Here is a 15,642-nt window from a genome sequence, read left to right as displayed (position 1 = left end):
CAATCTGTCCTTCTGGCTCTTTGAATGACATTAACCACTGGAGGGCAGAGAGGTTGGTTTGAACAGTGAAGAGCAGGCCACGCAAGTAGTACTTATAGTGGCTAATTGCTGTCACAATGGCAAGAAGTTCTCTGCATGTCACACAATAGCGCTGTTCAGCTTTATTAAAAGTTTTTGTGTAGTATGCCCCTACTTTCTCATCCTCTTACCCCACCTGGCGTAACACCTCTCCCATACCAACATCACTGGCATCCATATCAGGACAAACAGCTGTTTGCGGTCCAGGGGAATGAGGATAGAAGACTCTGCCCAGGCCTTCTTCAAAGAATTGAAGGTCTGTTTGTGCTAGGTTGACCAGGAAAAATCATTACATTTTGCTGTAAACACAGCGGAGCACAACTGTGCATGGCAATCCACACACAAACCTCTTGTAATTGGATGCCAGTCCAGTGAAGCTCTTCAGATCTCACAGGTTGGTGGGGACTGGCCCTCACAGCTCGTACTTTCTCCTCCAATGCGCTAATGCTCCTCTCTTCCTACTCTTCCAACACCCCAGAAACTGTAAAGTTTCAGACCAGCCACTGATATCCTATGTAGAACCTGCCGTGGGGCCCTCAAAGCTGCATGGAAGGGGCTCCCATGGATCAGTATGTCATCCAAGTAGACCAAACAGCACTTTTCCTATCAGCTGTTCAAATGTGGCTGGGGCACAGCACAGGCCAAAGCAGAGGATTTATAACTGCCACAACCCTCTGCTGGTACAGAAAGCAGTCTTTGGTCAGGATTCAGGGCTTCAGGTTACCTGCCAATACCCTAGAGATCCAGGATGAGCCAGAAACCAAGTCCAGAGGTTTGTTAATGCGGGGCAGTGGGCTCTTGGTCAGATTGTTTAGTGGTCTCTAGTCACAGAACCTCATCTTTGAACTTTTTCTTACCAATCATCACAACTCCTGAAACCCATGGGCTGTCAGACGGCTCAATGATTCCAGCCCTCGTAAATCACGCTTGTGGTGGTCAGGTGTGCCAAGGAAAGGTGGCACATCTTGATTGGCCGTGCAGCACCAGTGTCAAATTTGTGCTGCACCAGGTGTGTCAGACCCACTTCATCCTCTGTCAGGGCAAAAATGTCCTTACATTCCCACAATACCCACCACAGCTCCTCCTGCTGCCTGGGGTCCAAGTTATCACAGCTGCACTTCAATACCTCTCTTACCACTGCCTGCCTATCCACCCCATCTGCCCCAGTTTGCTGGTCCAGGGCAAGTGGTTGCACATCAACTGGTGTGTGGGAGGGGGAGGATGGTGGTGTAGGAGGACAACCTTAGAGTAAGAGGTCTGACTCATTTGTCTCTGCTGCTTGTGAGGCTAGTGGGTGTGGTCTTGGAGCCCGTGTTGTAGTTACCATTTCAACTGTGGGATCCAAGCAGTCCTAAAATGCAGGGATCCTTCACTGCTGCAACCCACACCCTAAAGTTCACTGACAGCCCCCATGGCAAAAATCTCCCAGGTGAGTACAGCCCACCGCCCTCACAGACTAAGTGGTGTCATCTGCTCCTTTGGGGAGAGATGAACCGCTCCCCCGATCTATACAGCTGGACTCATCACTTGGCTACAACGTATGGTGATTCACCTGGCAGGGGTCAATGCTGTGCTCTCTACATAGACCCCGGGCCGTTTCCCTTACCACCAGGCAGCCTGGAGCTCCACACTCTGATATGGCCAGGCTGGCCACACACCCAGCACACAGGAGTGCCTCGGACGGTTGTTGCCACGCAATGATTGCAGTGACACTGCACGGATTTTAGTTAACTTATTTGCCCATGCAAACTTCTCCTTTTTAAAAATATTTTCTTTCTGGACTAAATGCATTTGAATGATTTATTTTCTATAGTTATAATCTTACACCTATTGTCCAATGAATAAATTCAGAATTTTTGAATGAAAAAGTACCATATGCAAGACAAAAGCGCTTCCTTCTTTCTGTGCCTGTATGCGAAGCATTTACCGTAATACCTTGTTTACACAGGCCTAGGAATTTCAAGCGTCTCCTGGCTTTACTGCTTCTGCAGTTCCGTTGGAAGGCTTGACCGCAGTGAATTACACAATCTTCAAAATTTTCCATAATTTTTTAACTTCTTTAGGGGAAAGGGCTCTCAACAAAACTTGAATCCAATCCTAAATACAGCTGCCACTTCTCTACCAGTTCTTTATCAACGTTTCAAGTTTTCCACAGTAGCAACGTACCAGCAAATTTATTAAAGAGGGGATAAAACTCTATACGACAAATATTCGCATGTCGTTGGCGCCACTTTGGAGGCAAACCTGAACAGATAATCTGTCTTATTTTTCTGTTGGTTAAACGACTGGCGACGATATATAGAGAAGATCCTAATTTAGCAGCTCGGGGATTTGGAGAATAACATAAACACAATGTGCGCATCATTCCATTATTTTTTTCAAAACGAAACAAGGATATGTGTCCTGGGAAATGAGTAAACAGAAAAGAGGGAGGGGCTTGCACCTTACAGACCAATCAGCGAGCGCAGAGTATTAAACCTGCGGCGGATCCAGTCATCACTTGTTCACTAGATTCAGTAGATTGCATAGTGCAGTCAGTCCCGAACCGTAACCGTGATGGCACATAATCGGACCCTCGGCCTTTATTGTGACCAGACTATAAGCGTTGTGTACGTGGTTGGATCGGATCTTCTTATAAATTCCAACAGGTATGACTTATTTATGATCTGTTGTCCATAATCCATTCATAATATGTGCAAGTACTCTTGTGGAGGCAATCTGTTGATTTTCGCCGGTGTCAGCTTAAAAAACAAAATAAAACACACAAAAAACTCCAATTAAGCTGTAAAATAGTCATTACGTTTAAAATATGTTGTGATTATGCTTATTGTTATTGTTCATTTACAGTGTATTGCAGAGTTGTCATTATGTATATTTGCACTGGCTTTACTGGAATGCAGATCGACATTGCCTGCGTCTTGGATATCATTTGTGTGGGTCCTGGTGGTGGCAGCCCTGACAGTCTTTTGTTCCCTCTGTTGGTGTCAACAGAGAAACTTTGTTTTCCAAAACAAATGTGGGCTATATTTCCTGCCAAACACCAGCCTACGTGCAATACCCGAGCTGGACTGGCACACTGTTTTTGAAAAGTTTATGTGGGAACAGTAACCCCCATGATATTTGAAGAATTCAGGGTTACAGTACCTCAAATGATCAACCAGACTGCGTTCAACTCAGAAAATGACTACCTAATAAATGCCTTCAAGTGGTGAAACAAATTCAAATAAAAGTTAATCTAATATAAATTCCATTTACTTTCAAAACAGGTATGACCACCACACACCCCATGTGTCAATATTAGGACTATAACAGCTCAGTGACATGCAGCAAATATTTTTGCCCCTTGTAAGATGGCATCAACAATGTTGGCTATTGTGCATTGACAGAAACATGAGTTTTCTGTTCTCTGATGTTCTCTGAATTTCTCTGATGAACATGTCTGCTTGTTGTGTATGTGTATTAGAACTAAATGAAAGAAATTAATTCGACTATCTTAAATGACAAAGGTCCCTACATCCCTGTTACACTTAAAATAAAAGGCATTCAGTGGAGTGCATGCCTAAAATGTCACTTGCAAGATCATACCTTTACATACATGCATACCTTTACATACAAAAATACATTCAATTCTCTGACTCTGTCACTAAGGCGATAAGGGCCTCTGGACTCATAGTCGTATTTACACTAAAATCCCAACATGATTAACAAAGTCACTTAAAGTGCAGCGTAAGGAAAATATGAAAAATAATATACACCTGTACAATAAGTTGCTCATATGCATTTTGCCTGTGAAGGCCTGCTGTACATTTTAAGGCTGTCCTTATTAAGGTCAGTGCTAGTAATTTAACTGGAAATGATAAGCTTCTCAGATTTCCTGAAGCACAACACAGGCATGCCTGTGCTTGTGACTCCAACTACGTCGTGTCAAGTTTCAGATTTTATACAGCGACATCTGTTGGACTAGTCAGTGTGAGGCCTGGTGGGAATTGTACATGCACCTGCTGCTTGTTTTTGGCACATTTTACTATAATATGTGATTTGTAAATGTGCTCTACACTGCTTTGTAACATGTTTTTTTCCCCAGATGTGCACCTCCAGGCACTGACTTCTTCTCTGTCAAATGCACACCCAATGTCCAGTACATCATCAGCCCCCCACCCCAGGAGACATCCCACCTCTCTCCACTCCCTCTTAGTGGAGACTCAATGATAATCGTCAGGATGAGCCATGCCAGTGATACAGAAAATGAAAGCAAGGTAAAGTAGGATAAAAGTTTATTACAACTAATGTCATAGCTATAGATATATGTAATTTTGCCTTTCTGAAAAAAAAATCAGTATATTTATTTTTCTGACAAAAGAAGTATACAGCATATTGTATGCATTTTTATATTAGTATTATTTATGTATAGGACATGATAAAACAATAGGTTTGACACTTTATTGACAGTTAAATTTATACATTCAGATTGATGTTTTGTATTATTTAGATGATTAACTTGTACTTTATTTTTTTCTTGTGTATAAGCTGTCTGTAAGGTACTATGGGTCTGATAAAAAAGTACTGGGTACAGCGCGCTTGTACTTAACAGCTCTTGGTAAGTTAAATCATACTAACAAAATTTACAAGAATAAAAAGAATAATTGTGGTAGAGCATCAGTGTGCTTGTAAGTGTGCACCTTTAATATGAAATATCTCTATCTCAGAGATCTCCCTGGATGTTGACGCTGACAGAGATGGGGTTGTGGAGAGGAATAACCCCAATAAGGTGTGATGATCCGTCCACTATGTTCTTCTTTTTGTTACTATCTCTCTGATAAACAAGAGGCAAAAGATTTTGTTTGTCACAAACATATTAGGGGTCATGGAAATGGGGTCCAAATGGGCATGGTGCTGTCCTATTAGTCAATTGTGACTGTGAGCGGACATACTGGAAGACTCCAGACAGCGAGAAGACATATATTTCCAAAGTGTCTGGTTAGATATTTCATTTCCTTGATTCATTTTGTCTCTCACTATTTGGGGAAAAAAGCCTCACAAGATTTTAAGGTCACATATTATTAACATGATTGTGGATGTGCAGATTTAAAGGATATGTCTCTCATGGTGCTGCGGACCAGAGGTCCCGCCAAGCTCCCAAACGACTACAAACTCACTCTGCACATTTCTCAGAGTGATGCAGAGAGCGTTAGAGTGTTTAGATCCAAACTGACTGGCAAACAAAATGGTGAGTAGTCACTTGATGTGTCCATTATTGGAGGGAGGGAGAAGATAAATATTTACCCCCAGTGTTGTCAACCTAGCAGGCATCATTAAGTCCAATACCAAAAACTGTGCACACAGAGTGTGTCCACTGTCATATCACTTTATGCGGTATTGTTTATCCATCCATCCATCCATCCATCCATCCATCCATCCATCCATCCATCCATCCATCCATCCATCCATCCATCCATCCATCCAATTTCTATCTGGTACAACCAGGATAAGTAATCTCAAAGTTGTTTATGCAAACTTAGCTATTTGCACTTTTATATATTTAGATCTCTATGCCTAAATGTAATGCCTTAAGTCACTGTGCAGAACATACTGTATTTCACTTATTAATATTGAATTACTCTGTTGAAATTAAGTTAAGTGCTAACTTGAGTTTAGGACTTGACAAGTGTGACTAAAGCAAGAAAGACTGAAGCAAGACTTTTTTTTAATATTAGTGTCACAATAGTCACAAACAGATAATGGAGTGTTCCAGTAATTATGTATTTAGTGAGTATCTTTTCTGTTGCCAATCAAGAACCACTTAGCTTAACAATACATCTGTCCCTTCTGCAGTCACTTCGTACAGCTTTACGTCCTTTTTGAACGACTATCCACTGGTTCTGAGCAGAGAAGTTCTGTCCCAGGAGGTTCCTTACCTGGGCGGTGATGCTGAGATTAACTTTTATGTGGAGGGCCTCCGCTTTACTGACAAAGACTTCAATGGGCTCATTAGCGTCAACCTCAGTGTGCTGGAGCCTATCTCTGAAGTAAGTGCCTAAAACATTTCATTTATAACTCCTCCCATCATAGCTTTATGATGTTGTCTATTTACTTTTTCTAAATAACTAATAGAAACATCTAATTTAATTATACAGCAACTAATTAATTAAATGAATACAAGGTAATAGAAAGTACTAATAAAGCCAAGTACATTTGGACATACCCTAATGTGACTGTGAGTCTTGTGATTGACTGGTGTCCTGTACAGGGTGTGTTCCATGCCTCCCAGGGACTGCTGAGCTAGACCCCATTGTCCTTCCCCATAATAATTAGGAACAAGGATTATAATTGACTGAAAATGAACCTGGTGGACCTGGATTGATTGATTTATTTCATTGATCTTTCATATTAGAACCTCTGTGCATTTCAAGTCCATTTCATTACTACATCTTTCCATTTGAGTATATTAAAAGTCCAATTTTTTGTAAACATTGAGACTTTATAAATGTAAACATTGTGTTTCATGTTGTGAGAACTGTAGATAACAACTGTAGATCCTGTGCTGACAGCGTGTTCCGGAGACGCCCATTTTCACAGACAAGGTTGTGTTCAGAGTGGCGCCTTGGATCATGACACCCAACACCCTCGACCCTTTGGAGGTCTTTGTGTGCAGGTAGGAGAACACATGAAACCATGGTGGTGAAAGCAGGTGTGTCATCAGGGTGTTAGGTTTTTTTGTTTCACTCAAATGTGCATATATGGACCTCTTGTGTGGTTTATTGAAAGAGGAGACAAAAATCCAAATAACTTCATTTAATACTGAGAAAAATCACATTTTGGTGCTTGATGTCAACCTCCATTTTCTCTGTGGTCAATTTTGCAGCACGGCTGATAACTACCAGTTCCTTAAAGGGATGAAAAACTTTGTTGGGAAGAGCGGCCACAAGCTTAAGATTTGCTATGAATACATGAACAGAGGGGACCGTTGGATGCAGGTGAAAGCAATGAGAATTATTGAGCAGCAATTGAAAAGCAAAAATGCAAGTGTTTTTGGAGGCACCACCACACATGTCACCATTTTATATCTTTGTCAGGATGAGTTGGAATTTGGCTACATCGACTCACCTCATCAACGGTTTCCTGTTGTCTTGGACTCACCTCGTGATGGGAAACTGCAAGACTTTCCTTATAAAGAGCTTCTGGTGAGAGACATAATGAACTCTTCTGCCCAAATTGATACACCAAAACTTGAACCTACAATTTCACAAGGGCTCATACAGAAAAGGTTGAAATATACCATGCTATTCAGCGGTGATATGGCATGATGGTTTAAAATATTAGTTGTGTCTTGCACCACAGGCACCATCTTGCAAGTTGTGTCAGGTCAGGAACTTAGCATTAAATGTTGCACCAAACCGGTTGGTGATTAGAAGCTTTGTTGTGTCCAAGGTAGTTTTCTATGTCAGTTCTATGCCAGTTGACATAGAAAACTACCTTGGATACAATGACCTGGATGACTGAGAATCTACACAGACATCAAGCTTTGTTGTGTCATCACACAAAATTTGAGGGGGAAAAAAACACCACTTGACTGTGTCAGCTCTTTCAGCCAAGTAAACCAGCCATGCGTGTTTTGTTTTTACTGAGACTACACCGTTTCCCGATTCTTACGTTTTACACGTTTCTGTATTCTTACGTTCCTGTAGCCCAGTGGACAACAGTAGGTGGGCACTCTAGGGGCGTCCGATGTTACTTTACCTACCACCTTAAAAACACTACTGAGGAGGGTCGTTAAAAAAATGTAAACAATACACAATTTCTTAGCACCCCCGTGGACAAGTTTGTGTCAGGACTTGCACTTAAATGCAAAAACTCTACCGCACAAGGCAAGTCCACATCTGCCACCAAAAAGCCTGCAGAAATTCAAGATTTTTGTTGATTGTTAGGGACTTTTTTGCAGGGACAATTCTGAGAAAGCCATTAAGAGCTGTAATTGTGGCGAGAGCTATTTTATCTCCAAAAGAGAGGCACAGCAAAAAAAGGTTTGGGAAACTGTAGCCAAATCTTGATTTTTCTTATGTGTCCAGCCATAAACACCCAATAATTTTAAGTTTCTGTGATGAATAATTCCAACAAAACACAACTCTAATTAAAGTTATTTAATGACAAATAAACTTAATAATATCGAACCCACAGAAGGTAATAACTTTTGAAATTAAATTAACCATTTATTTTAACTTATTTTAACAGAACATTATTTTAACAGAATATTCTCATGCCTAGCTCTTGGTTGGAGGGTCTTTTAATCACCATCATTTCCTTTAGGGCCCTGACTTTGGCTATGTGACGAGGGAGCCTGACAGAGAAAACATAAGTAGTCTGGACTCGTTCGGTAACCTGGAGGTTAGCCCTCCAGTTACTGTGAATGGAAAGAACTATCCCTTTGGCAGAATCCTCATTGGTGTGGCTTTTCCCACGTGAGTTGGTGAAGGATCCAGTTGAGCACCACATCCTGGTCAGTATCATATAACCGCACAATCTTTTGTTTGTTAAAGAGCAACTAAAGGACGAAACATGACCAAAGTGGTTCAAGACTTCTTGTGGGCTCAGAAGGTGCAGGACCCCATTGCTTTATTTTCCGACTGGCTTTATGTGGGCCATGTTGACGAATTCATGACTTTTGTCCCTGCACCCGACAGAAAGGTAATGTTTCCTTTAAAGAACCACCTGGAAAACAGTTGAGTTGAAAATGTTCTAATTAAGGGTTGATAGCCAAACTCTGTTGCTATGCAAACTGTATGACTGCTTGAGCTCACAGGCATACAGCATGATCTTTGTATGCCTGCACACAGGGTTTCCGGCTGTTGCTGGCAAGCCCAGATGCAGCCTTCAAGCTATTCAGAAGATTGCAGAGCAATGGCCATGGTGAAGCGAAGCTATTTGAGGGTAGGTCCTTGCTATGGCCTAGGGGTTCGGTGGGACATAAATCGGGGTCTGTGCCTTTCTCCAAAAACCCATCAGCAGCCTTTTAAAGTGTAAATAAAAGCAGTCTTTATTTGCTTCTTGTGTGAGGATGTCCCAGCATGAACAAAGAAGCTATAATCCCTGACCTTAGATTGAAAACAAACAGAAACTTCACAGAGACAGGTATCTTACCCAACTTCTTACAGTGAAAACAGGAGAGAGGAAAAAAGAAAAGGGATTCTCGCCACCCACTGCTGCTTGCAAACATGAGTCGTTCATTTGCAATGTTGTTCATTCACATAATGCTGGAACTGCAGCATATGAGATAGGTGGAGAGGCCATTTTTTAAGTGAGGTGTAGCTTTTAAAGCCTTGAGGCACAAGAGAAACCAATTAGGAGACCAACAACCAGAACTTCACCTAAGCACGATCACACAAGGAAGCAGAACCCCCATTACAGCGATCATAACAGTCTTACTGATGCTAACGTATCATATCACAATTAATTTGTACTCTATGTTTTCAAAAGATTTGACAGATGAAGAATCAATAACAGTGGATGAGATCCTCAATGATGACAGTTTTCATGTTCAAAACATGTATGTTCAGGTGAGTGCAACCAGAGGAACACATTTTTAAAATGATCTACTCAAGTGTAAAATCTCAAGTTACTTTGCAAGAGTGTGTTGATGTTTAGTGCTGAAGATACTAATCCCACGAGTCTTTCCATGGCCTTTAGTAATTAACCAAAATGCTAAATTATTATTGACCCAGTGTCTACCCATCACTATGCCCCAATCAATCAATCAATCAATCAATCAATCAATCAATCAATCAATCAATCAATCAATCAATCAATCAAGCAATCAATCAATCAATCAATCAATCAATCAATCTTTATATAGCATCTGTTACAATCAAAACTGTTTCTAGGTGCTTTACGGAATCCCAGGGCCTAACCCCCAACAAGTAATAGTGACAAGGAAAAACTCCCCTTTAACAGGAAGAAACCTTGAGCAGGACCAGGCTCATGTAGGGGGACCCTCCTGCTGATGGGGGGCTGGGTAGAGAGGGAGGAGAATGGGGAGGACAGGTAGAGGAGAGAATAGGTAGAGATCATGGAAATACATTAATTATAACAAAGTGCTGGTATAGGCGTTCAGTGGGTCAGCGGGGTCTGAGGTCAGTAGGTCAGCTATAAAGGCGGCGATACCTGTAGATGGATACAGAGAGAGAGCGTGGGATAGAAGCAGAGAGACTACACAAGAAATAAAATGAGAGGAGAGGAGAGGAGAGGAGAGGAGAGGAGAGGAGAGGAGAGGAGAGGAGAGGAGAGGAGAGGAGAGGAGGGGCAGCCATGACCCAGGTGATCATGTTTCTGGACCCCGGCAGCCTCAGCCTGTAGCAACATAACTAACATGTGAACCTTATAATTAGACGACCCTCTAAATATGATTATTAGTCTGTCTAGGATAGTAACTGGAAGTACAGAATTACTGACAATAAGCTTCTTCAAAGAGGAATGTTTTAAGTCTAATCTTAAAAGTAGAGATGGAGTCAGCCTCCCGTACCTGGACAGGGAGCTGGTTCCACAGCAGGGGGGCTGGTAGTTAAATGCCCCCCCCCCCCCCCCCCCCCCATTCTACCTTTAGAGACTCTGAGACTCTTAGAGACATGTAAACCAGCATTCTGAGAACAGAGCAGTCTATTGAGATTATAAGGTGTCACTAGCTCCTCCAGGTAGGATGGAGCTAGGCCTCTGAGAACCTTGTAGGTCAGAAGAAGAATTATTCTAAAATTCTAAAATTGTTCTAAATTTAATGGGCAGCCAATGAAGAGGCACCACTATAGGAATGATCTCTTTTGTCAATACCTGTCAGAACTCTAGCGGCAGCATTTTTGATAAACTGGGGGCTTCTTAAAGAATTGTTTGGACAGCCTCATAATAAAGAATTACAATAGTCCAGCCTGGAAATAACAAATGCATGGATTAACTTTTCAGCATCATGCCGCGTCAGTAGTTTCCTGATTTTTGCAATTTTTCTCACTTGCAGAAAGGCACTTCTAGAGACTATTTTAATGTGTGAGTTAAAGGACAGATTTTGGTCAAAAGTTAGTCCAAGATTTCTCACAGAGACTAGATGCTAAGGAGATACTATCTAGAGTGATAACGTGATCTAATCTATCCCTGAGAGGTTCAGGGCCAAACACCATGACCTCAGTTTTTCCTGAGTTAAGGAGAAGGAAATTTAAAGACATCCAAGCCTTTATGTCTTTAAGACAGGTCTGAAGTGTCATCAGCATAACAATGAAAATTTATTCCATGCTGCCAAATAATGTTTCCTAAAGGGAGCATGTACAAGGTGAAAAGGATTGGTCCAAGTACGGAACCTTGTGAAACTCCATGGCTAACCCTACTGTATGAAGAGGGAACACTATGGACATGAACAAACTGGTATCTATCTGATAAATATGATCAAAACCAGTCTAGGGCTGTCCCTTTAATCCCAATCACATTTTCCAGTCTCTGTAACAGGATGCTGTGATTAACTGTATCAAAAGCAGTACTGAGGTTCAGCAGAACCAGCATAGAAACCAGTCCATGATCTGAAGCTCTAAGAAGACCATTAGTAACTTTAATAAGTGCTGTTACTGTGCTGTGATGAGCTCTAAAGCCTGACTGAAACATCTCAAACAGGCTGTTGCACTGCACATGCTCCAGTAACTGAGTCACCACCACCTTCTTAAGAATTTTAGAGATAAAACGAAGGTTGAATATAGGCCTATAATTTGCTAACACATCAGGATCCATTTTTTTAAGCAATGGTTTAATCACTGCCACCTTGATCTGGTCCAGAATAGAGCTGCCTATCATTGGTAAGACATCCTTCAACAGGTGTGTTGGGGTGGGATCTAAAAGACACACAGTGGACTTGGATTTGTGAATTAGCGAATAAAAATATATAGGGGTCAAGGAGTTTAAGGGCTGTTGGAGACCCTGTATGTTCCCACAGACAGCACATCTGGTGATGGTCCAGTAACTGTTGGGATGGCCTGATTAGCATTTTCTCTGATAGTCTGTACTTTATCAGTGAAGCAGCTCATGAAGTCTCCATCACTAAGGGAAGAAGGGATACGTGAATCTAAAGCATTGTGACTCTTGGTAATTTTGCCACAGTGCTCAAAAGAAATCTGGGGTTATTCTGGTTTTCTCTAATTAAAGAAGAAAAAAAATCTGTTCTAGCCTTATGGAGGGCCTTTTTATAAACTACCAGACAGTCTTTCCAGGCCAAATGGTAGGTATCTATTTTACAAGAATACCACTTCCTTTCTTGTCTTCGCACTTTCTGCTTGAGAGTCCTAACATGTGAATTATACCAGGGGGCACACCTCCTCTGATTTACTATTTTCTTTTTCAGGGGGGCAACAGAATCAAGCGTGATTCTCAGTGAGGTTGCTGCACCTTTAGCAATAGAGTCAACCTCTGCAGGGCTAAGATTATAATGATTGTTCCCTGGAGAAACACATGACGGTCCTGGGATTAGCACAGGGATTGCTTCCTTAAACTTAGCTACAGCTGTATCTGAAAGACATCTGTGATAGTAAGACTGTGTTCTGAACATAGAAGAATCCTTAATCAAAAATGTAAAAGTAATCAAAGAATGATCTGAAAGGATTGGGCTCTGAGGAAACACTGACACATGTTCTGCCTCAACAACAAAGTCAGAACTAGATCAAGGGTGTGGTTGAAGCTATTAGTTGGTTGATTTATCTGTTGATGGAAACCAACTCAATCAATCAATCAATCAATCAATCAATCAATCAATCAGGAAGAAACCTTGAGCAGGCTCATGTAGGGGGACCCTCCTGCTGAGGGGTAGAGAGAAAGTAGAAGGGGGAGGACAGGTAGAGGAGAGGAGAGGAGAGGAGAGGAGAGGAGAGGAGAGGAGAGGAGAGGAGAGGAGAGAATATGCATAGATCATGGAAGATATATACAAAATTACATTATATTAAGTAAATTAAGCTGCCGGTAGAGTCAAGTTGAGTGGGTCAGCGGGGTCGGAGGTCAGTATGAAGGCGGCACAACTCACTCAAGTAATGAAATGAAGCCATTTCTAAAGCTGTCATTTACAATGTTTACATGGATATTAAAGTCTCCAATAATAATGACTTTATCTGTTCTGAGAACAAAGTCAAATAAGAGGTCATAGAACGCAGACAGGAACTCTGAATGTGGCCCAGCAGGAGGCTGATATACAACTACAAACAAAAGTGGCTTTTCTGTCCTCTAGTTCAGATGGGTGATGCCAAGAGTCAGAATTTAAAATGAACTAGAGCCATGTTTGAGTCTATGATTAATTAATAACTTGGAGTGATAGATTGCTGCCACTCCCCTTCCTCGACCAGTACCATGAGGAATATGATAATTAAGATGGGTAGGAAGAGTAGATTAGTTTAAGCTAACATACTGCTTTTCCTGAAGCTCTCAGTATGACAAAATAAATCAATGTGATGATTGGCTATTATGTCGTGCAGTAACAGGGATTTACACAAAAGAGATCTCATATACAACAGTCCACATTTAATTGTGCTGTTAGTGTTTTCTATTTGTGCTTTGGTATTAATTTTAATAAGATTATGGTGATTGACCGCTCCCTTGCTCTGTGCTTGGTGAACTTTTAATGCTGGAAGAGAGACTATCTCTATAGTGTTAAATATATTATTGTTGGTGGATTAGGGTTCTACGGAAACAGCAGAGAGATGTGTAAGACTACAACTTTGCATCCTAATCTGGATCCTTGTTTGTCAGGTTACTTTGGGTCTAATAAAATTGGCCAAGTTCCTATAAATTAAACTAAGTAGTAAGCAATATAATGAAATGGAGTGGGTTTTCAAAATTTATTGACATGTGCAATGCATGAGATCTTTTAATTGGTTTCACAGAGTTGCATAAACTGGAACAGAGATGTACTGAAAAGAGAGCTCGGCCTAGAAGAAGAGGACATCATCGACCTGCCCATTCTCTTCAAGTTAGTGGTTGGCACGAAGCATCAGGATGCATATAGAGCACTGGCCTACTACCCAGACATGGTAGTTAGACATATTTAATGATGGGTTATTCATCAGTAATGGAATCAGTGAGTTGAATGTTGCAGTGATGGTCTATTGTATGTGTTTTAAGGTGAACATGATTGTCTTGGGGAAACACCTTGGCATTCCGAAGCCCTTTGGCCCAAAAGTTGATGGCCACTGCGCGTTGGAGGCAGAGATGTGTTCCTTGATGGAGGGCTTGGGACTCAAATGCACATTTATCGATGACTTTGCCTCCTACCACAAACTACTGGGAGAGGTACACTGTGGTTCAAATGTCCGCAGGGGAATGTTTGACTTCAAGTGGTGGAACCTAGAAATGTGAACAGAACCTCAATGTTGGATGAGACAGTTTTAGGCAGAAAGCTTTGCTCACACAAATTGCAGTTGTTTATGTTTAATTGCAGCAATGGTACAAAAATACTCATAATTTACCATAGTGATTAGCTTCCGTAATAGGTGTTTTGGGGGTGGGGGGTGTTGCGCAAAGCACACCAATGTTTTGCTGATGTTTACTAAAATTCACTTTCAATTAGTTTCAAAATACTTCTTTCCTATTTTAATTTAGAATTATAAAATAATAAGAGGTATAGTGAATCAGGAAAAAAGGTCCCAACTAATTGGGCTTTTTATTATTTAAATAAGCCAATTTCAAATACCTGTATTGACAGTGTGATAATTATTCCAGCTGTACTTTCGCTTCTTTTGAAAAGTAATCATCTCCCTGCCAATTCATTTGGGTTTCATCTCTTGTCTTTTTTTTATAGTAACAATTTTGTGGACAGACTATGATCACATGTTATAAAATGTGCGAAAACATGTCGAAATGTTGTTGGGCCATTTTCTGTCTTTTCTTGGTTTTAATTGGCAGAAGGAAAACAGTACATACTAATTGTTTTGAATATGGGATTAGAATACATTCAACAAGAACAGAGAAACAATCTTCGAAAAAATAAGACTATCTCGTTGTAGTTCATTGCATCCATTTCAGTCAGATAAAAAAAAAACATACAATGAACGTTATGACATACAGCCACAAGAGGGCGTAGAGCAACTAGTCAAGCATCTCAAGTGTTTTTAACAGATTAAAAACACTTGACGTCATCTCTAAAAGGCTTTTATTGCACTTTGTGTAATCAATACATAAAATTTCTCTACACAGTTCTGTTAAGTTATTTTATTCTCTGCAGGCTCAAATGCAAACTGTCATTTAATTTAGTGTTTTGAAGCCATAAACAGCTTGATATATGCAGTGGATAGGCTGTTTTGCATTGGAGTTGGTAATCTTTTCAACTTGAAGGAAAATGCTGTTATTGATTCACTATACACAATAACCCTTAGTTCCACTGCACTTACCTGACATATAATAAAACAATTTTCTTCAAACTATTCGTCCTATCATCCTAAGGACGGAAATGCTTCAAAGATGAACTGTTTGAGACTCAGAGTTCCATTCAAAGGAGGAGATACAGATAAATACAGAATCTGCCCATATTTATACATTCAGTAGCCAGCTGGCAATGTATTTCTT

The 15,642-nt window shown here is 40.8% G+C and overlaps 1 protein-coding gene across 1 annotated transcript; it reads left to right on the top strand.

The window, feature by feature from the left end:
• Nucleotides 1-2,556: 2,556 nt before the first annotated feature.
• padi2 (peptidyl arginine deiminase, type II) lies at nucleotides 2,557-15,339 on the top strand. Its single transcript, XM_011613642.2, has 16 exons — nucleotides 2,557-2,726; nucleotides 4,163-4,334; nucleotides 4,606-4,675; nucleotides 4,785-4,846; nucleotides 4,938-5,055; nucleotides 5,162-5,305; nucleotides 5,911-6,104; nucleotides 6,627-6,730; nucleotides 6,941-7,052; nucleotides 7,152-7,259; nucleotides 8,383-8,534; nucleotides 8,613-8,760; nucleotides 8,910-9,003; nucleotides 9,550-9,629; nucleotides 13,965-14,111; nucleotides 14,203-15,339. The coding sequence occupies exons 1-16, from the start codon at nucleotides 2,635-2,637 to the stop codon at nucleotides 14,434-14,436; spliced, it is 2,031 nt and encodes a 676-aa protein (XP_011611944.1). The 5' UTR covers nucleotides 2,557-2,634; the 3' UTR covers nucleotides 14,437-15,339.
• The last annotated feature ends 303 nt before the right edge of the window (nucleotides 15,340-15,642 follow it).

This window comes from Takifugu rubripes, chromosome 19, assembly GCF_901000725.2.
Source record: "Takifugu rubripes chromosome 19, fTakRub1.2, whole genome shotgun sequence".
Classification (NCBI taxonomy): domain Eukaryota; kingdom Metazoa; phylum Chordata; class Actinopteri; order Tetraodontiformes; family Tetraodontidae; genus Takifugu; species Takifugu rubripes.
The sequence above is the reverse complement of the archived record's forward strand: the minus strand, read 5'-3'. Positions and strand labels throughout refer to the sequence as shown.